Here is a 21,247-nt window from a genome sequence, read left to right as displayed (position 1 = left end):
TCCCCGTGGGCGTCCTGTGCTCGAGGAGGATGGAAAGCAAACAAACACCCGAGCGTGGGCGGGCAGACACCTGCTTCCTGCTCCTCTGCCAGGTGCAATAAGCCGCTCCCAAGCCTCGGCTTCCCGGCTAAGACACGAGCGAGGGCAGAGGCCACGGGATGGGACAGGGACGGGTGGATCATCCAGATCCCCTCATTTCCCCTGCTGCTTCGGCCTGCAGCAGATCACAGCTCTTTAAGGCTGCAATAATCCCCGGCCTGGGATTAGTTTTGCACCTAATCACTGCAGAACAAATACGAAGTTTTATTTACAGAAGCAGAAGAAAGACGAGGCCGGGGATGGGGAGGACGGGGCGGGGGGGAACGGGTGGGCCTCAAAGCACGGCTGATCCCAAGATAATCAGGAGCTGGAGGGCAGCAGGCGATCGCTGACCTTGGAGCCCCCTCCCCGGCTCTTACGTAAATGTGGCACTGGTGCTGGAGTCACAGCAGCCGTGAGCTCCAGCCTGGTGACCCCCAGCCCTTTGAACAGTTCACGTCTGGACTTTGGGGATTCCTGGCCCTGATTCAGCCCCTCCCTTAGGCACGTGCTGCACTGTGAACCCACGAGCTGTCAGCTCTGATGGGAGCAGCGGCTCAGGGGAGGATGGAGACGCTGCAAACGGATGCTGATCTTTCAGATGGGGAGGGGAGAAGCTGGGCACTGCAGTTATGCTGCCCCAAAGCCAGACTGGTCCCCAGGGATTTGTGTTTGCACTGCACTGGGGTGGCAGCTCTCCTGCCTGAGAGCCTTGTTCCACTGAGCCCCCAGCCCACATGCAAGAAGAAGCTGAGCTGCTGCTCGAAGGGGGACAAGACATAAGTTTATTTTTCATCCATGCAAGCGAACAGCCTGGTAGCAGGCAAACCAGGATGTGCTCCATCCCTCCCCAGACTGCCCTCTGTCACTCAAGTCTCTGTGGCTTTGCCCACAGATCAGAATTGGCTGGTGGGTGACCAGGCTGGACCAGCTCCAGCCCTGGGCACAGGGGCAGCTTGTGACGGCTCCGTGCCTGCCGGAACCTGAACTTCTCTTTCCCCTGATTCAGACATTGACAAATAAATAGCTCTTCTCTGCTCTGGCTCTTGCATAGTGGAAAGGAATGTCTGACCTGATAGGAGAGAGGAATCCTGGGTTGTGGAAACCCATGGCTTCCTTGGCAAGTGTGCCCATGGCATGGCTGCCAGCCTGGCCAAGTGCCCATGCTTGCACCCTGTCTACGTTGCCCTGCTGGTGGCTGCCTTATTTCAGTTCCATTTCTGAGATGGATTTGAAGTCCTTTCCCCTGCCTGAGAAGAACTTGACACCAAAGAAGATGGTGGTGATCAGGAAGATGAGTGCCAGGGCAAGCAGGACCCAGCCCCCAGCTGTGGCTTGACTTTTGGTCAGGGACATTCCCAGGAAATCAGTTTTGCTGGAGTCATCTTGGACTGGAAAAGAGAGAAATGAGAGACATGGCTGTTGCCAGGGGCTCTGGGCTGTGGTATGTTGGGCCACCTTTGCTGCTCTCTTGGATGCCCTTTGGCCTCAGCTCCAGGAGGAATCAAGGAGAAGGCTCCAAACACCCTGTGGTTTTTGGGATGGCCAAGCAGCACCAAGAGAGCTCCATTTCCTTCTGACCCTGGTGAGGGCTGAGCCCTGGCCAGTCATGGACCTGCTGTGCTTGGCTGAGCCCTGCATACCTGTGTAAGGAGTCCAGCTGTATTCGGGCCAGCCCAGGACCTCCCCGTTCTTCTTGTTCTCTTTCTCCAGCCACGTCATGAGTGGCTCGAAGTAGCTCATCAGGGCCTCTGCTGACATGTTGGGCTGCCCTGTGATGAGCTGCATGGCTTCGGGCCATGGCTTGCTGAAACCCAGCTTCAGGGCATCCCTGTGGCAGGAGAAATCAGCTCCAGTGTGTTCCCTGTCACCTTCTTGGCTGCCAGCCCCTCCCTTTCCCTTGGGGTCCTTGGTAGCAGCATCCCTGGGTACAGTGTGAACCCCCAGAACCACAGGGCTGCCAGCCTGGAGCACAGGGAAGGACATTTATCTGGGGGGGGAAGAGGCATTTGCACAGATTAAAAACCTCCAGTGGATCCAGGCTGATGCAGAGCAGTCCCTTGGTGAAAGAGTTAATTTTGCAGGTGCTTTTCTTGAAGCAAGGGGGTTGTTTTCTCTAAGGAACTGGGGGCTGGGAGGAGGAGGAGGAGGAGGAGGAGGAGGAGGAGGAGGAGGAGGAGGGAGCCTTCCCCCTGCCAGGGGCCTAGCTACCATCTAGCGGCTGCTTTTGCAATCACAGCCCCAGTGCCCAGCCCAGGGTGTCTGCCCCAGGGATGGGCTGGGAGGGATGACCAGGGGCTCTGTTGCCTCCTGTCTTGCTGGGCTGGCTTTAAGGTGTTTGGGGATATAGGTGCCTTGGCTTTACCCTGCCCACATACCTACCCCAAGATCTTCCCAGCCTCCTTGGACTGGTAGATGTCACAGGTGTGCAGGGGACCCTTGTGCCCGGCTGCATCACAGAGTGCCTGGTGGAATTGGAACTGGATCACAAAGCTGACGAAATACCTGGTCGAGAGGGATGAAGAGATGGGAATGGACCCTGCTTGTGCCTGTGCAAGAGAGGATGTGGCTTCCCTCATTCTCTGGTGGCAGCCTCCCAGTCTGGAGGAGCATCACTGGCTTTGGAGCTACACCTGCTTCAGCTCAGCTCAACCTGCTGAGGCCATTTCTCCCATAACGTGTTTTATGTTTGTCAGAGTGGATGAGCTCGTCTTCCTTGGACAGGGAGAAATTCCCCTAAATCCAGACTTCTCGTCTGAAGCTCTGTCAGGGTCTCTGGAGCTGCCCAGCCCATGCAGGATGGTACCACCAGCCATGGAAAAAGATGTCATTGCTGGCATCTGACCTGGGGATCCTGCTTCTATGTCCAGGTGGTGTCCCTCGTGCCCCAGCCCTGCTGGCTCACCTAATGTAAGGGACGTTGGCAGGAATGTGAAACTTTGCCCCGGGGTCAAAGTCATCTTCAGACCTCAGTGCTGGTGGGCACAAGCCCTGGTACTTCATCCTGTGTGAGAGAGGGAGAGTCAGGCCAGCTTGGGGAGCAGGAGATGGGGCAAAGCGGGAAGGAACGTAGTGGAGTGTGAGGGCAGAGGGAGGGGTTGTGTATCTCATAATTCCCATTGCAGTCAGCTGGACCACAAGGAGAAAACACCCAGTGGGATGATGGCCAAGGCTCTTGTCCCAGACAGGGGTCTGAATTCAATCCTACCTGAGGTTCCACCACTCCTTGTTGTACTCATCCTCCTTGATCCGCCTGTCAAACACCTTCCAGCGCCACTGGTCCATGAGGTATCCAAAAGGCAGGAAGGCGATTTTGTCCAGGGCGATGCTCATCAGATAGTTAATATCACTTTCTGCCCGGGGCATGAAGATGTGAGCAAGACAGTGCTGTATCCACCTCTCCTCCCTCTGTGGGTCATTGTGCCCCTGAACTGGTTGTCCCCAACAGGTCCTGTCCCCTCCATGCATGCAACGCCACCATGTATGTCCCTGAGCCCTTCAACCTTGCCCAGCCCCTCCTGACTATCTGCATTTCCAGCTGTTCCCATCATCACCCCCACATTTGCTGTGCGTGGCCCTCCATCTCACCTTCGTTTTCCATTACTTGGTCCAGCAGATTGATGCTATGGAGGTGTTTGGGGGTGGAGACAGACAAGGCCATGACATCCCCAACAGCCTCATGGAAGCCAGGGTTGGCCCCGTCACGGAAGGAGACAGGCTGGTCCTTGTACTGCAGGAAGTACTGGACGTGGCCCATCTCGTGATGCACTGTGATGAGGTCGTCCATGTTCACCACGGTGCACTGCTTGATCCTGGACCGGGACACAGGGGTTGGGGGAGAAGGGTGGTGGTGTGAAAACCTCCAGGAACCATCACACTCCCTTGAAGTATTTTTCCTTTCTGTGTGCCCCCTCCTCACATCTGATGCCAGAACAGGCTGGTCCTGCTCCACTGGGTTGGTCTCTTCCTCCTCCTGCATCTCCTCCTGACCCTGCCCATTCCCTGTCCCTGTTCATCAGCTTTTCCATTCCCCAGAACAGGGCAGGGCAGGCATGGATTCTCCTCCATCCACCCTGGGGACTCCTACCAGCACCTTGGGTACCAAGAGAAGTGCCATAGCTGGGGTGCCACAGCCACTGTGGTGGCATCAGCCCTCGTGCCCTTATTCTACGAAGACTCTTTCTGCCCCAGCACCACATCAGCAGTGGCCACCACCTGCTCCCCACGGGCACCTGAAGTCCTTGCGATTGTAGAAATCCCAGGCCGAGGCGTGGCACACCACCTCCCGCCCATCCGCTGGCTTCTCCATCATGGACTTGTCCCAGAACTCCTGTGGCATCGGGATGAGGCCCAGAGAGGTGAAGAAATGGTCTGACTCTTCAAACATTTTCTTGGGTGTCCAGCCCTGGGGAAAGAGCAGAGACCTGGTGAGGGGCAATGGGGGATGCTGGGGTGCTGGGGGCTGTGGAAGGATGGGAGGACAGGGATAACCTTGTTCTGGGCAGGGGAATCTCCTGGAGGCAGCTAGACCTGCATCCAGGTCTTGGCATATAGAGGTAGGGAGAATACAGATGAGGCATGGATTTTTTGGGCTACATTAGAGCATTTGGCAGTATGGGTATTGGCAACAGCCAAAGGTTGCTGGGTCCCAAGGGACTTCCCCAGAGCAGCCTAGAAAAGCACTGACCTGTTTCTTCATGGCCGGGGTGGCATCCACCTTGGTGGCATCTGGGAAAGGTACCACCAGGTCGAAAATGTTGGACCATGACTGAGCCCACATGTTGCCTGGGAAGCGCAGAAGGATGACACATGTCAGGAGGGAGACAGGGAGAGGAGAGGAGAGCTACCAGTTACTCCCTCCTCCTGCACAGGTGGATCACGCTGCCTGCTCCCTGCCCTGTGTGCATAAGGGCAACGTAGGCAGGAGCCCATCCATGCAAGAGAAGTCAAACCATGCTGAGTTTGGTGCTGCCCTTCCCTGGGGTAGATTGGCCTCTAAAGACCCATCCCAGGGGACCTTTCCCCTTCAGCCAGAGCTGAACAGAGACCAGTCTTAACTCTTGACATGGCACAGAGACAGCCACACCTGGTGGGAGTCGCAGCGTAGCTCAAGCAGAGCCCTTACCTAGCAGATGGGCAGGAATGGGACCCTTCAGGTTTATGTGCTCTGCACCATACTTCTTGTAGAGGGCTCGGCGTACATAAGCATGTAGGTTGAGGTACAGGGGCTGCAGCTGCAGATACAGCCTCTCCAGATCTTCCTCGAAGGTGGATGTCTCATACAGGGATCTCCAGTAGGCCCCATTGTCCTTGTAGCCTGTGGTAGGGCAAGAGCAGAAGCTGTCAGACTCTGTCCTTCTTGGGCAAGGCTCTGTCTTGCTGTTCAGACACTCCAAGTCCCTCCATATCTGTGAGAGAGTGGAGAGATCTCCTGGCAGTTAGTGAGACATCCACACCCTTAGGATTTTGACCCCCAGTTGGATAAAGAGCCCAATCCTCTGCTCACGGGGGGTTAGGGCCATGGTGGGCTCTAGGGGAGCAGGGCACTGACCATTGAGCACGGCTGCCTTGTTGCTCAGTTCCACATATCGCTTGTAGTTGTTCCTCATCTTCTTCCCAGAAGCATCCCGCCAGCCCTTCCAGGCAAAGAGGAGCTCATCATAGTCCCGAGAGGTGGCCATGATGTCTGTGAGGTCTAAGGGAGAGCAGTGAAGCCACTGTGATGCTGTGATGGGCCGAACAGTTGCAATGATTCTATACCCTGTTGCTCAGGGGCCATCACAGAAAAGGTGAAAGAACCCTTCACAACCTTTCTTCATGCTCCATTTTAAAAAATCCCTCCCTTCTGGGCCAGTGCCAATGCCCCACAGGACACCCTGCTTGATCTTACCAGGATCCAGTGGGTGACAGGTTTTGTTCTCTCTGCAGACCTTGGCCACGCTGTACGTGGTCTCCATATCTGAGAGGAGGGTGTTATACTGCAAAGGAAATCAGAGTATGTAAAGTGGTTATCCTTGCTCCTGATATTGGAGGATACTGGAGGATGTCCCAGCCCATCGAGGTTTTTGGGTGTTTTGCTCTGGTCCCTTCCAAGATCAAGTGTGACCCCAACAGAGGCAACACAGAGTCAATACAAGAGAGCCTGGGGCCAACAAGCAACGTGCTATTGTCACCCAAACATCCAGGCCCCACTGCAGCCTGGGATAAGCAACCTTGGGGTGGGAAACCCTGAAGACAAGGATTTTGGCTTTGTGTAGAAGCTACCAAGCTATCACCTTTTTCAAGGCAGATAGTGGCTGCCCAGTGGCATTTCTTAAATTTTGAGAGAAACTTCTGTCTTCACACAAGGTGACGGCAAGGGACACCCTCTCTTGCTCTGTCCCCTTGCCACCCACCTCCTTCAGCTCATTCTCAGGTAAGGCTGCCCTCTCAATGACACTCAGCTTCTTGAGGATGCGGGTGACGCTTTCGTCCTGGAAATCAGAGGTGTCAAACTGCCTGGCCCTCATGCCGTACTCCAGGGTGTGCTTGGACATGGCCAGGTTCTTCTCCAGCTACAATGATAGAAGAGTTACTTCAGGGAGAAGGCACAGGCCACCACTAGAAACACCACCTGGCATCCCATGACTGACACCCTCCCCACAGCTGCCTCACTGGATGATGAGGATTTTTAAGGAAAAGGCACCTCCTGGGTGAGAATGTTAACCCTTTACAAGGGGCAGAGGCTGCCCTGGTTTTCAGAGCTTCTGTGAAACGTGCCCTGGGTACCACCTGCCTTCCCTGGCTGTTGGCTCTCCCTGCACAGCCCCAGGGTCATGCCCATACCATGATCTCCTTGTTGTGGTCAGTGATGTTGGTGTTGTAGGCCCAGGATGCCTCTGTGTAGGCATTCCACACTTGCTCAGCTGTGCTGTTGTACTCGGACAAGAACTCTTTAGCTTGTGCCTCATCTGCTATTTTGTCTAGAGGAGGAAATAAATGGGGGAAGAGACGAGAAAGGTCAGGAGAGTTGCAAGAGCACTATCCCATGGAGAAGCCATAATTAAGCTTTTCTCAGAACTGCAGGTCCATTGAAGGATGCCACAACCTGGGAGCAGGCTGAGCTGAGAAATCAGGGAAGAGGTGCCCAGCTGGGGTGTCCCATTGGACAGAGGATGGCATAACAGGACAAGATGCACGCCCTAGACTCTCCCACGTGAGCACAAAGGATACAACTAAGAAGAGAAACTCTTCACGCCCTGACTGATGACATCACTAGGCAGCTTCAGACAATGGCACCTGCCCCCTGGGAAGCAGCACCCTGTGGGACTTCACTGGAGCTGGCTATTTCTCTTTCCTGGTATGGGGACCACTCCACCCACAGTAGAGACCTCCCTCTGCTTCTGCCTGTGAATTGATGATGTCCCTTGGGGGACGTCTTCCTGACCCTCCCCAAACCCAGGATGCAGCTGCAGCCTTACCAATGCCTTCAGGGTAGCCTTCAGGGACAGGGGGACGCCAGTCAAACTCAGGCCAGCCCAGCACCTCATTGGTCTTGTTGTTCTGCTCCTGCAGCCACTTGGTGACAGGGCTGAAATACTCCAGAAGGGGTCCAGCATCCATCTGACCTGTGCCAGTGAGATTCAGGAGGATATCCTGCCACGACTTCGAGGACCCAGCTTTCAACACTTCCCTGCGGAGGAGCAGAACAGCAAGAGCCAGCGTGAGGCCAGAGGACGGATGGGAGAGAAGCAGTGATAGTATCTCAGCATCTTTAGCGTTGAAAATGCTGTTCCAGAGTGGGACATGAACCTGGGAACTGCGCTGGAAGCCACCACCTGTCCTGCATGTGGGAACTGAGGACTCCCTGTCACACACTCATGCATTTAACACTCAGGGAATCAACAGGAGCCAAGTGTGCTTTAGTGACCTCTTGTCTGGGTGGGAGTTCATGGCTGGGACAACAGCAATACTCTGGTGAGGACCACTCACCCCACCCCAGTGCTTCCATGTATTTCCATCCATCCATCCATCCATCTGCAAAGCTATTTCTCCAGTTCACTTTTCCTTCCTTTCTTCTTTCCTTCCTTTGCACACCATCAGCTGCCATGCACACATCTGCCCATGGCGATTTTCCTGACCCTCCTCTGTCCCCACCTGAGTTTGGCTCCAGCCTCTTTGGACCTGTAGATGTCACAGGTGTGCAGGGAACCGGTGTGGTTGGCTGCCTGGCACAGTGCCTTGTGAAACTGGAACTGGAGGATGAAGCTCACAAAGTACCTGCCAAGGAAGCCCGTGAAGGTCAGAACTGGGGACAAGGGGAAGCAGACAAGTCCAAGAGCTCAACCCCACCATTTGTGGTCCCAAGTGCTGGGAGATCTCTATGTCTTGAGCAGGAGCAGCACGTGACAGTCCCTGCCCACAGAGGCGATCCCTCCCCCACTGCATCCCAAACCTTGGTCCCCTTGCCAACACTTCCTCTACCTGATGTAAGGAGTGTTCCCCGGGATGTGGTACTTTGCTCCGGGGTCAAAGTTGCTCTCATTCCTTGAAATTGGAGCGCAGATGCCCTGGTATTTGGTTCTGTGGACAACAGAGAACAACAGCATGAGCACGGGAATTATAAAGGGTCAGAAGAATCTAGTCAAAGAATGGGAAGACTTGGCACAGTGCTGAAGAAATCTGCACAATTAGAGCATGATTCCATGTATATCCATCCATCCATCCATCCATCCATCCATCCATCCATCCATCATCCATCCATCCATCCATCCATCCATCCATCCATCCATCCATCCGTCCATCCATCCATCCATCCATCCATCCATCCTACCCACCCACCCATCTATCCATTGTTCTCCCACCATCTCCATGGCTACTTTTATGCTTTTTCTTTCCTCTTTCCTGCCTCCCTTTCCCTTGCACATGCCCAGCTTCACACCCACATCCACCCTTGGTGACCGTCCCCTACCTCAGATACCACCAGTCGTAGTTGTAGCGGCTCGGCGGCGTGTGGCCACTGAACACGTTCCAGCGCCATTGGTCGATGAGGTAGCCAAAGGGCAGGAAGGCAATCTTCTCCAGGGCCATCTTCAGCAGGTAGTTGATACTGCTCTCTGCATGAAACAGAGCCTGAACCAGGCTGGAAAGGAGTCTGCATAGACAGCACTACAGGCACCAGAATTTTAGCGGCCAAGAGAATGGGCAGATCTGGATGAGAAATGGGGACAGCACCTCAACACCTAACCTTGCTCCTAGAGAAGGCTGTGTAGGACACAGGAGGTTTCTCTAGATATAGTTACTACCTGGGGCAACACGTGCCTTTTACTGAGTGGGGACAATGAGAGTGACAAGCGTGGTGTCCCCTTGCCCTTAGCCCAGCTCACAGAGTTAAAAGGTCTTTGGTGAGTGTAACTCTTCACACTTCCACCCTGGGGCCTCAGGGTGAGGGGGTTTGGGGGAGTTTGTTCTGCAGTCACACCAAAGGCTCTGCAAAGGCTCTGATGGTTTGGAGTCAGCTCTAGGACAGTCACCACCATGAGGAGCACAGGGGATGGTGACATCTCTTTTTCCCCTCAAAGAAACCCAGGGAAGGAAGTTTGGAGAAAAACCTGCTGGAGACCCAGCTGAAGCTGTGGGGTCAGAGGAGGGTTGGCACCACTGCCCTGAGGGGCTATTGGCTGCCATCACTATGGTGGCCTGGCTGCCAAGGGCTGGCAAGTCGGGTAGCAATGGCTTGAGGCAGAGACCATCTGCTGCATTGTGTTTATGCAGCACTGGCCCGATGCTCGTGGCTGCTGTGACGTCTTTCTTGTCATAAAACGTATTTAATGACACGGCAGGAGGATCCCGGGACTGTCCCTCCTCCGCCAAGCTGCCGCCTGGGGCAGGTCTGGGAGTGCTCAATTTCTTTTGCCACCATCTGCTTTGATGTGTCAGCTGAGGGACGTCGGGTGGGAGGATGAGGCTCTCGATGAGCTGGGCAGTGCCTGCAGCGACAAGTCCTGCCCTGCCGTGCGGGCTGGCAGCTGGGCATGTCACCCACCCTCGTGACCGTGCGTGTGCCACCTCCACAGAGCCGCGCCGGGAGCTCCAGCGGTGGATGCTTCTTGGTGAGGGAGGGAGGGAGGAATGCTAGAAAGGTCAAAGCCAATCAAGCACAAAAATGTTGTTTTCCAGTTCGGGCTCTGTTGGTGAAGGGAAAGGCACAGAGAGCATCACTCTGGCCTCAGGGGTGAAAAGGATGGAGCCAAGAAGGGCTCTACATGGACCCATGGAGACAAGAGGGCGTTGTGCATGGACCCATGGAGATGAGAAGGGTTTGTGGCAGCTCTGGGCTGCATTGCCAGACTACAACCCACCCTGGCACATCTCAAACCCTTCCCCGTGCCACAGGCAGCACCAGAGCCCTCCAGGTCACCCTGCTCCCCCGGGGTGGCTGCCATACCTTCATCCTCAGTAGCATTACTGAGGAGACCGATTTTCTTGAGGTGGCTGGGGGTGGAGACAGAGAGGGACAGGACATCACCGATGGCCTCATGGAAGCCAGGATTGGCCCCGCTGCGGAAGGACACGGGCTGGTCCTTGTATTGCAGGTAGTACTGGATGTGGCCCATCTCATGGTGCACTGTGAACAGCTGCTCCATGGTCACCGATGTGCACTGCTTGATCCTGCCGTGTGAAAACAGCATTGCCTGAGCTGAGTGAGGGACCCCAGCTGCCTGTGCACCCCCTTGATGGGAAGGACTCCCCACAGTCTCAGAGAGGGTGGCAACACCCCACAGGGTAAGGGAAAGTGGAGGGGAAGGCAGGGCAGCATTGCCACTCCAGACCTTGCCCCAGAAAGTGCCATATTGGGCTGCATGGCCAGGCTGGGGGTACCCAGAAGGGGGATCAATGGGGATAGGAGAGGGTCTTGCCCCGTAGCCCTGGGTCCCTGCACGTCCCCACAGACCTGAAGTCCTTGCGGTTGTAGAAGTCCCAGGCCGAGGCATGGCACACCACCTCCCGTCCATCTGTCGGCTTTTCCAGCATGGACTTCTCCCAGAATTCAGTGGGCATCTCCAGAAGCCCCAGGGAGGTGAAGAACTCCTCCGAGACCCGGAACATGTGAGTGGCATTCCAGCCCTGGTGGGCAGCAGGCAATGGGTTATGGCTGAGGAAGGGGCTGCCCGTGCCCTGGGCATTGCCTCCAGTGCTCCAGGACCGTGGGAAGGAGGTGAACTGCTCCCAGGGACTGAGGTCCTGCCCCAGAACTGGTGTGAACATCACTAAAAAACACCGAGCAATGGTGCTGGAGCTCAGCAGGGGCAGGAGAAGGGAGCAGGACTTCCACCCAAGAAGTGCTTGGAGCTGTGTGATGGTGTGACTGCAGCAATGCAGCCCCAGCCTGGGACTGGCAGCAGTCCCAGTGCACTGCCCACTTTTCTCCACCTGCTGCCTCCTTGGTCATTGCCAGATATGGAGTAAGATCATTTCTTTGTCCCTTCCCCTCCCAGACATGGATTTTCTGCTGTCCCCTATATAGTATGAGGAATGATTCCCACAGGGTCAACGTCATGGGCCAGCCTTGGAAACACCTCCTGCTTTTTCTCCCTGATCCCTCCAATGAGTCCCTCAGCCCATCACCTGCTGCACCATGGTGCTCGTGACATCAAGGTTGGGCTTCTCAGGGTAGGGGATCATCAGGTCATAGATGTTGTTCCACTGCTGAGCCCACATGTTCCCTGAAAGGAGAAAATAACTGGAGTAGAGCCGGTGGCAGGTCAGAAGAGAAACACAGTGGTTACTGGGACCTTTCTGGCCTTGTGTGTGCCCCTGTGACCCCACCAGCACCTCTGGGCACAGGCTGGGGGAGTGTCATCTCTTACCCAGGAGGTGAGCAGGGATGGGACCCTTCAGGTTGATGTATTTGGGCCCATAGCGATCATAGAGCTTCCTCCGGACGAAGGCGTGCAGGTTGAGGTAGAGTGGCTCCAGCTGGTTGTAGATGTGCTCCAGGTCCTTCTCAAAGGAGTCTGAGTCGTACCAGGAGCGCCAGTAGCTGCCTGTGTCATTGAATCCTACCAGGGATACAGGGAAAACCTCTGTCTCCAGACCCCAAGGCTGCCCCCCACTACCCATCCCCAAAAGGTGGGACCAGGGACTAGCAGCAGGATCCTCCCCCCTTCCCTAAGTGCTGGTACTTGGGAAATAGAAGTCGGATGCCTGGCTGCACGTGGGGTGGGGAGAGCAGTAGGGCATCCCAATGTCCCAGTCCCGATTTCCAGCCCCGGCCCCTGACCACCCCCTGGCTGGGGATCCCCTTGGTTTGTACCATCCTGCAAATAGGCGGCGTTGCTCAGCTTCACAAACTCCTCGTACTTGGGGCGCAGCGGGTTCCCCGCAGCGTTGTGCCACCCCTCCCAGGCATACAGCAGCTTCTTGTAGCTGCGGGAGGTGGCCATGATGTCCGAGAGGTCTGGGACAGAGGGGACAAGTGGGACGTGAGAAAGCGGCTGGAGAGGGAGGCGTATGCCACAGCTCTGCAGAGGTGCCACCACGCCACACCCAAGTGCCCACCCTCACACTGGGACAATCCTGATTAACGTGAGTGGCACATGCCAACCCCAACCCACTAAGGGTTGTGGGGACCAGGACAAAGTCATGGCCATGGGGTGCTCAGCAGCTGGCGGGATCGAGGGGACAGGGACATACCTGGCTCCAGATCCCAGCAGGTGCCGTTGGGCAGGCACACCTTGGCCGTGGAGTAGATTTTGTCCATGTCGCTCAGGATGGTGTTGTACTGTAGCAAAGGAAAAGACTGCTGAAAGCAAAGGGGCTGCCAAGGGACAGGAACAGCCCTTCAGGATCTACAGCCTTCCCAGCTCTGGAGTGTGTGTGTCCAGACGGATGTGGGGAAGGACTGGTGTGTTTATACAGCACGTTTTTGGTGAGATAAGTGTGTTATCACTCAGGGTTCTGGCATGGTGGGAGCAGGGAGGCTCTTTGGGACAGACAATCCCTGCAGAGCCATGCTCCAGAGAGGGGCTGTTTATAAAGCTTTTCATTGTCAGCGGGGCCACGGCACAGGCTGTTTATCTAAATGGGTTAAAAAAAATAGGAGAAGAAAAGCCGGAGGATGAGGGGGATTTATTGCTGTGAACTGCAACAACAGCAAACAATAGCAACAGGAGGTTTCCTGGAACATGCCTGGGAAGCCCATTCCCAGGGAAGGAAATTCCTCTGCTCCGTCCCTCTCTCCACTCCCATTCCTCTGCTCCATCTGTGCGGAGGGGATGGAGATGGGGACAATGGTGGCTGTGGGATAGAGCTGCCCAGGGATGGGCGAGGCATGACTGATGTGCAGGGAGGAGACATGATGCTGTCTGTTATCTGGAAGAGGGCAGGGATGGGTTTCCTGGAAGGAACCGGCGCCGACAGCTCTCCGGAAGGGATTGCATCACTAGGCTTTGCCAGGGTTTGGCTGGGAATGGCTGTCAGGGAGATGTGGGTCAGGATGGAAGGGCCTGTCCTGTGCTCACGTAGAGCAGAGTGGCTGCCAGATTCAGCCAGGGCAATATTTTCATGCGTGGAAATCAAAATTCAGATAAACTGCCCTGAAAGCTCAGGACTGTGATGGGGAAGGCTCGGGATGTCCTGATGTCCCTGGCGTGGAACTGTGTCACCAAGGCACAGCAGTCCTTGTCTTATGGGGAGCTCAGGAGCCAGGTGGCTGCATCAGCCCTTCTTTTCAGCGGGCTGCATACCTGCTGAGCCCAGAGGGGTTGGGACAGCTGGCTCCAGCCATGGGCACAGCCTGGCTGCTCTCCAGGTGATGCCCAAGACTGCTCTGTGTAAGCAGGAAATCTCCAGTTCCTGCTGGGACAGCTCCAAGATAAGGTTAGGGCTGGCTAATAGGCCAGAAGGCACCCCTCATCCCCTGAAGATAGCACCCCATCTCCTCCTCAATCACTGTGTAGAGGCCAGTGACACCCTCCAAAATGCAACAGGTCAGCAGTGGAGTCTGGATGCTTGCAAGAAATCCCTCTAAGGATTTCACAGCACCCCAGCCCTGCCCAGGGCTCCGCCGCCACCTCGCCTACCCGCTCTCTCATCTTCAGGGGCAGGTTGGAGGGTCCCAAGGTCTGGATTGATCCAATGATTTTCCTCAGCTGGGGGTCACTGAAGTTATTCCACTTGTCGCCATAGAGCTCCTTGGCTTTCTTCCCCCATAGCTCTGTGAAGTTCTGCTCCTCCAGTGATGCCGTGACCTGCATGGTGAGAGGGGACACGGGGGCTCAGGACCGGCCCTGGGACGTGCCACCACCCAGGCGATGGTTTGGGGGGCAAAGTCATCAGGGTTTGTGGAAGTCAGAGGTGACAGGACGTGGGATGACAGGCAGGGCTTTCCCCAGTCCATGGGTAGAGACAGCAGCTTCCATCTGGCACTGCAGTGTCTGCAGCCCCTGCTCCCCTGTGGAGCTCTCCATGAGCACCCACGAGGGTGCTCTGTGAGGATGTTTTGGAGGGAGCTCCAGGGTCTCCTATGGGATGGGAATGCTCAGATTGGGTGTCCAGACCATGCAGTCAGGGTGTCTGGGTGCTCCTGGGCTGGCTTGGACATCTGCTGGACCCTGGTTTTGGAAGGAGCTCTGAGGTCTGGCTTAATTTTATTTCTATTCCTGCTGTTTTCTCACTTTCACAAAAGTCCAAAAGATAACTATAAAGGTGCCACATTCACCTTTCTCCTTCCTGTATGTCCTCATTTTGTCTGTACACTTCTATTTCTATACATTTCTCAATTGGCTGCCTGCACCATGTGACCTGTAAATGCCACATCTGGTGTTCACCCATTTACTCTGAGTTCCCAGTTTTGGGTGTCTCACTGCCACCCAACTCCTGCCAGCCCTGATCTCCCTTCCTGGGGCCCTGGTTTTGGGAAGGGGTGCATTGCAGGTGTTTGTATCCCAGCCTGATCAGTGTCAGGTGTATTTCTGGGAAGCTCCATCAGGAGTGTCCTGGCCTGATGCAGGTGGAGTGAGATGGTGCAGAGTGCCTGGTGTGTCCATGTTCCATCCTGGTGTGATTTATGGAGCTCATTAGCTGTGACTTGTGGCATTTTTAGCCTGGCTCCAACATGCCTGGTTTGTTTTATTTTAATCTTCACATTCCCTCAGCAGGCAGCAGGGAAAGGAAGGGAGTTGTGGTGTGGTAGAGGTGGAGGCTGCCTGGGGCAGATACCCACACGGCTCTGGGACATGGGGGTGGGAATGCCAGAAGTGCCAGCTGCCCCTGGCTACCCTGCACTGCTCCCACTGCTTCCCTTGGACATCCCAGTGCCCACAGCATCACTGGTATCAAGTGGCTGCAATCCCCCAAAATGCTAGGACATGCCAGCCCCACAGACACCCTGCTTTTGCCTCACCCCTCTAAAGAGGAGATGCCTTTACCCTTTCCCAGACCCCGTGCAGAGCTGGAGGAGCTGGAGGAAGCAGAGTTCAGCTGTGTTTTGCTTTCTCCTTGAACAGACACCTGTGTTTGGTCAGGCAAATTGTACCCTAAACTCTCCTGACAGCTCTGGTGGAGTGAGTTGATGCCAGTGGTGCTGCCTGGCCCTTGCCATGGCCATGCCCACCAGTCCTGGCCCTTCACCCCCGCATGTGGGATCTCTCTCTGGAGGGGATGCCCCTGTGGGGGGCTCAGAAGCCCCTTGGCACCCACAGCCTCAAACCTCCTACCAAAAGCTCCGTCCCAGCCCCTCCCAGCTGGGTGCACAGTGAGGACTCAGGATGCAGCTCAGGACACTGGGACTGCCTTGGCCCAGGCATCTGCAGTAGTTCTGCACCCAAACATGAGCAGCCCCCAAGCCCCATTGCCAGCCTCTTGCCCAGAATCCCAGCTTGCCAAAGATGGTACATCCATCTGTCTGTCCAGCATCCCTCTGTCCATCCCTGCCCCTGCCTTGGATCTCCTGCTTCTCATGTCATAGGGTCCCTTTTTGTGGCAGGCCCCAGAGCTGCCCATGCCCTGGTGGCCTGGCTCAGCCCCTCTCGTGTTGAGGTTTGCCTGGCTCAATGCTCTCCCAGGTCCCCCAAATCCAGCTTTTTGGGCCAGCTGTTATTCCTTTAGCAGCCAGTGACTCCCCATCCCACCACACCTCCCTGCTGCCCCATCACAGACTGATCTCAGGGCTTCAGATCCTCTACCTGGGCTGGCTTAGGAGCCTTGACATTGCAGGGAGCTCCTGGACATGATCCTCACACATTTAATAGCACATAAAGGGGGGAAAGCTGGTCTGGAAACGCCTTCTGAGAAAAGTCCATGCAAGGTGCTCTCCTGGCCTTAATTATGGACTCGGTGTAGCTGGGATGTTCCTGCTCTGCCCCAAGGTCCCCCGCCCCACCACATCTGCAGCTAGAGCTGGGCGCCTGCCCAGACATCACGTCAGCTTGACAAAAAAAGGCTGAAGGGGCACCTGGGCCCTCTTGAGTGTCCTGCCAAATTGGCAGTGCCCAGACCTGGCAGTGATCTTTCCCCTGCACAGGAAGATGCATTTCCTTCCTGCACAGGGCACACTGTGCTCCCGTCCCCACGGGGTCTGGAGGGTTCAGGGCTCTGTGTGCCAGCCCCTGTGTGACACCGCTGGCCAAACACACCACGGTCACGTATGGGCTGCGCTGCCCCCTGTGCTCTGTAGCCACAGGACTGGCACAGGTACCCCGAGCTGCGTGCAGTGACTTGTCCATGACCCCGTGCTGGGGACACCGGCAGCTCCCCGAGCACGGCGGCACCGGGGGAGCCACCACAGCCCGTCCTGGGCTGGGCTGGGCTGGGCTGGGCTGGGCTGGGCTGGGCTGCAGCTCACCCGACCGAGAGCAGACCCGGGGCTGCTCCAGCTCCCTGCCCCCCCAAATACAACCCAGACACATGCGAACTCCTGGGAAAACACACACGTGCCTGTGGGATGCACACAGCGCTGCTCCCCGCAGAGGCTTTTCCTGCACTAACCTGGGCTGATGTCTAATTCCCTACAGCCTGGAGTGCTTTCCCACCGCTGTCTCTGTCCCCGTGGGCTGGGGACACAGCGACAAGAGGTGGCAGCCTCAGTCCCGATGCCACCCAGCTGCTTGTCCACTTTGGGCTCCTGGTGTCCGCCCCAAACTAAAACCCTCAGCACTGGGATGTGGTGACACCAGGCAGGGACAGGGACACGAACAACTGACACCTGGTCCAGCTCTGGGAAGGGGGAAAGGAAAGTGGAAGGTGCCGGGAGGAGGGAATCACCTCTAAAAATAACCTTGACTCTGCTCTGGGACCAGAGCTGTCATTCTGGGGCAGAGTCTCTCTGAAAGCAAATTTGGGGCAAAACCCCGCGGCTCCTGGACTACAAGTCCCAGCCTTGGTTTGCCACCCCGAGGTGCTGAGACAGAATCCCGCAGGGAGGAAGGGAACCACACCAAGTGTCTCCACCGTGACCCAGCCCCCCCCAGTCCCCGGTGCTGGGGACACCCCCGTGGTGGCATCGCCCCCGTCCCGCCGCCCACCTGCAGAGCAGCATTTTCGGCCGTCAGGTCGGTGTTGTAATTCCAGCTGGCCGAGACGCTGTCGAAGAGGACGAGCTCGGCCGTGGTGTTGTAGTCTCTGGCGAATAGGGCGGCCCCTTGCTCGCTGCTGTCGTGCTGGGGGGGCTCGAGGCCGGGCCGAAGGGCACCTGCGAGGCTCAGCCAGAGCAGCAGCCCCAGCGCCGCGGGCATCGCGCCGGGAGCGCTGCACGGAGGGGCCCCGTTCGGTGCCTTCCGAGACAGCTTTGCCTCCGCCGCCGGCTGCTTATAAGGCAGCAGCTTTCGCGCAAACCCTGCCCACCGAGCCTGCCTCCCCTCGCAGATAAGAGCGGAGAAATCTGTTCTCCCCTTCGGCGGCTCCAAGGCTTGAGGGAAGGAAGGAGCGGCGAGCGAACGCTGCGGTGGGGTGCAAAGTCCTTGTGGCTCCTGGCACTGCCGGGAGGGAAGGGGAAGGGGCTGGGACAGGAGGGAGGGAAGGAGACGGAGGAGAATCCAGGGAAAGGCAGAAAAACGAGAAAGGAGGAAGGCTAGGGTGGATGGGGTGGGTGAGATACAGCTCCATCCCTGCAGGGTCCCGGTCCCCTCCCGATGTGGCGCAGGGGGATCCAGCTCAAGCGCTCCTCAGCAGAACATCTCCCTTCACCGGCATCACACGGCAGACGCCCCTCGGCAATCCCGATCACCGGCGGGGGGCTGCAAGGGCAAGCGCAGGAGGGAAACTGTTCCTGTGGGACACAGCCAAGGTCTGTCTCACACTGCTTCCTGCCAAAGGTAACCCCTTCCCGGCAAAACCTCATTTTTCAGCGAAACAGAGTATTTCTTCTGGCTGTGAAGGAAATCACATCCCATCACACCAAGCGTTTTGGACTTGGGGGAATTAGGCTGATGACAAACGGGTAACAAAAAGTTCCCTCGAAATGAAAACCAGACTCATGTTGGTGGGCTCGACAGCTCCTTTGTTTTGTTTTGTTTTCTATTTAATCAACCAAATCCCTTTTCCCCAGGGCCTGGCCTCAGCCCTGGGAATGGTGCCTGGGCTGAACTTAGGCCCTGGGTTGACTGACCTCATGACTCCCTGTTGGAGCAATCACCCCATAGACACACAGTGAACAACTGCCAAGAGAGAGCTTTTTTTTTTTGGGGGGGGGGGGGGGACAGAGGGAAATCCCTTGACCTTTTGTCCCTGCTGGGAGCTGCAGAGCAGCTGGACACCATCATGGCCCCTTGGAGTGAATCATTGGGGTGACTCCATGGGGACAGTGTGACTGCTCAAAAAGGGACATGTCCTCCTGTCAGCACTGGGCACCCTATGGGGTGTGCACAGCCATTAAAACAACAACAACAACAAAAAAAGAACTTAGAAGACTGCAACCCTCCGATGTCTATTAAACCTCACTCCAAAAATCACAACTTCACACCCTGTTCCAGCACCCTCCACCTGCACAGGCTCATGTGGGCACATGAAAACCTTTCATCCCTCTGACCCCAGGCCCATGGGGGAATCCCCCATGCACCAGCACCACCTGTGAGCCTGGACATTGTAGAGCTGGAGGCTCTAGGAGTCAGCATCTGCCTCCAGCCCCCCCTTGCTGACCCCTTTCCCCACCAGCCAAAGCTCTCTGGAAAGTCCAGTTTACTGGGAAGTTGGAAAAAAAATGGTTGGTTTGGGTCCAATTTGGCTGGAGACCAAGCGCCAGTGAATGGAGATTTCCTGCCCCCCTCCAGCCTCTGTTCCCAGCTGCGCCAGGGAGGGGTTTTCCCAGCTCTGGGTCGTGGTGTAGCCTCTGGCACCAGTGGGGGTTTCAGGAGATCAGTGAGGCCGAAACAGTCTGTGCAATGTCCCTGGTATCCAGAAATCCCAGCATCTGAGGCCTTTTCCAAGGCTGATGTGTCCAATGGATGATCCTTCAGGAGAAGGGTGGTGCTCCATCCTTTTACACAAGAGTGTCTTCCAAGGCTGGTGCAAGAGGGGCTGCTGCTGCTGCTGGACTTTGTGCAGGAGAAAAAGTTCCTCTCGAAGGCTGCATCTCCAAGGATGCCCATGGCTCTGTGTCACCCTGTCTTATAAAACTCCAGCTGCATCAGGCAGAAAAATATCCCACATGTAGGAAAGCAGGTTGTGTGGCTGTTGGTCCAGGAAGGCCGGTGAGATGCCTGCAAGCTGTCAGATGCTCATTGCTACCTCCGTGCTGCCCCAAATCCGTTCTGTGCTCCAGCACCCGCCAAGGATGGGGCTCTGAGTCACCTGTGGGCATTCTGTGGAGCAGCGGCACCAGTCCCGACTCTCCCCGCCCCTCTCAGGGGTGCTGGGGTGGGTGATGGACATCCATCTGCTCCCAGCCTGCAGGGTACCCGGCGCTGCCAGCACCACAGACCAGAGGGCCAGGAGATACTGAGGAATGTGAAAAATGCGTTGCCACGGAGACGGATGCGGAGCTGCTCGCGGGGACGTGGGTTGGGGGGACGCCGGGGCGAGACGTGATGTCCCCGGGCAGCTGCCCTGGCCCAGAGGATGCTTCCCATCGGTTTGCATCGCCGTCATCACTCCGTGGAGGCTTTGTCCTCCCCCTCCCTGGGCACGTGTGAGCGGACACGTGTGCCATGGCCGGGCTGGCGCGTCGGCGGTGACACCGCGGCGGAGCCTCGCACGTGAAGGAGCGCGACTTGCTCTCAGCGTCTCGGGTCAGCTCCTTGGCTTGCCAGACCTGCAAAATCTCCCCGCCCACAGTGAGCAGTGCTGAAAGGGGCGCTCGCTGGTGCAGTCCAGAATTCCCAGAAGAAAGAAATAAGGGGTTTTGGACAGGAAATGTTTTTTAGGGGGGGGCTACAAGGTGTCCATGATGGTGGTGTGATGGGAGACGGTGAGCAGGTGTGGTGGAGCAAAGGAGCAGGAATTTGGGAAAGATTTGGTGATTTATGTGGGTGTATCCCAGCCCTAAGGCCTCTGGCTGGGGATGCTCAAGCTTATTTCCCCCTTCTTTTACTATAAACCACATTTTTGGCTTCTCCATCCAACCAGTTCTTAAAGGGTTCAGGGTTGCTTCATAACTTCTGTCTGATCCATCTCTCTAAAGAACCAAGGAGCTTCTGGAGGTGAGAGAAAGGATTCCCTTTTGCAGAGAAATCATTCCTTCCTTATTTAGACCCAAAAGGAGATTTTTTAGTCCAGAGTGCAGTGCTGTGTGTCACTTTTCCTGGTGGCTGTGGTTTCATGGCCATGACGACTCCTGCACCTGTGGGTACAAACCACTGCAATGAGATTTTTTCCTCCCTCTCCAGACCCTGAGTTTAAAGGCGGCTGCTTTATTTACTGATGAATTCAATCAATTATCATAGTGTATAATTCGCTAAGCTGCTTTCCCAGCTGTGGTGATGCTGTCGTGAGGGAGAGGGGAAAAAGCACCTCTCCAGTCCAAAGTTTTCATCTAAACAAATAGCTTTTTTTTTTTCTCAGCCTTCCAAAAAAAAAAAAAAAAAAAAAAAAGAAATGCTCAAAGCAATCAGGCTTTTTACCATTTATTTCTGACCTCTGACTGCTAAGATAATTTTCAGCTATTCCAGTGAATGTTGAGGCTGGTGGAGCCCCTCGATGTCACCTGGATTTGGGGACTGTAATGGCAAGAGGGCACAGAAGTCATTGCTCCTGC

The 21,247-nt window shown here is 56.0% G+C and overlaps 1 protein-coding gene across 1 annotated transcript; it reads right to left on the bottom strand.

Moving 5' to 3' along the window:
* Positions 1 to 842: 842 nt before the first annotated feature.
* On the bottom strand, positions 843 to 18,162 carry ACE (angiotensin I converting enzyme). The gene is given in 28 exon segments (XM_054000446.1): positions 843 to 1,469; positions 1,722 to 1,909; positions 2,461 to 2,583; positions 2,984 to 3,082; positions 3,287 to 3,431; positions 3,667 to 3,890; positions 4,311 to 4,483; positions 4,766 to 4,863; positions 5,204 to 5,395; positions 5,630 to 5,773; positions 5,969 to 6,056; positions 6,474 to 6,632; positions 6,904 to 7,040; positions 7,539 to 7,750; positions 8,215 to 8,337; positions 8,542 to 8,640; positions 9,029 to 9,173; positions 10,505 to 10,728; positions 11,012 to 11,184; positions 11,686 to 11,783; positions 11,928 to 12,119; positions 12,374 to 12,517; positions 12,754 to 12,841; positions 14,142 to 14,309; positions 17,583 to 17,818; positions 17,821 to 17,947; positions 17,949 to 17,987; positions 17,989 to 18,162. Coding segments are annotated over 28 exon segments (4,200 nt in total). The 3' UTR covers positions 843 to 1,281.
* Between the last annotated feature and the right edge of the window lie 3,085 nt (positions 18,163 to 21,247).

Source organism: Vidua macroura, chromosome 27 (assembly GCF_024509145.1).
Source record: "Vidua macroura isolate BioBank_ID:100142 chromosome 27, ASM2450914v1, whole genome shotgun sequence".
NCBI lineage: Eukaryota > Metazoa > Chordata > Aves > Passeriformes > Viduidae > Vidua > Vidua macroura.
This window is presented reverse-complemented; position numbering and strand designations above follow the sequence as displayed.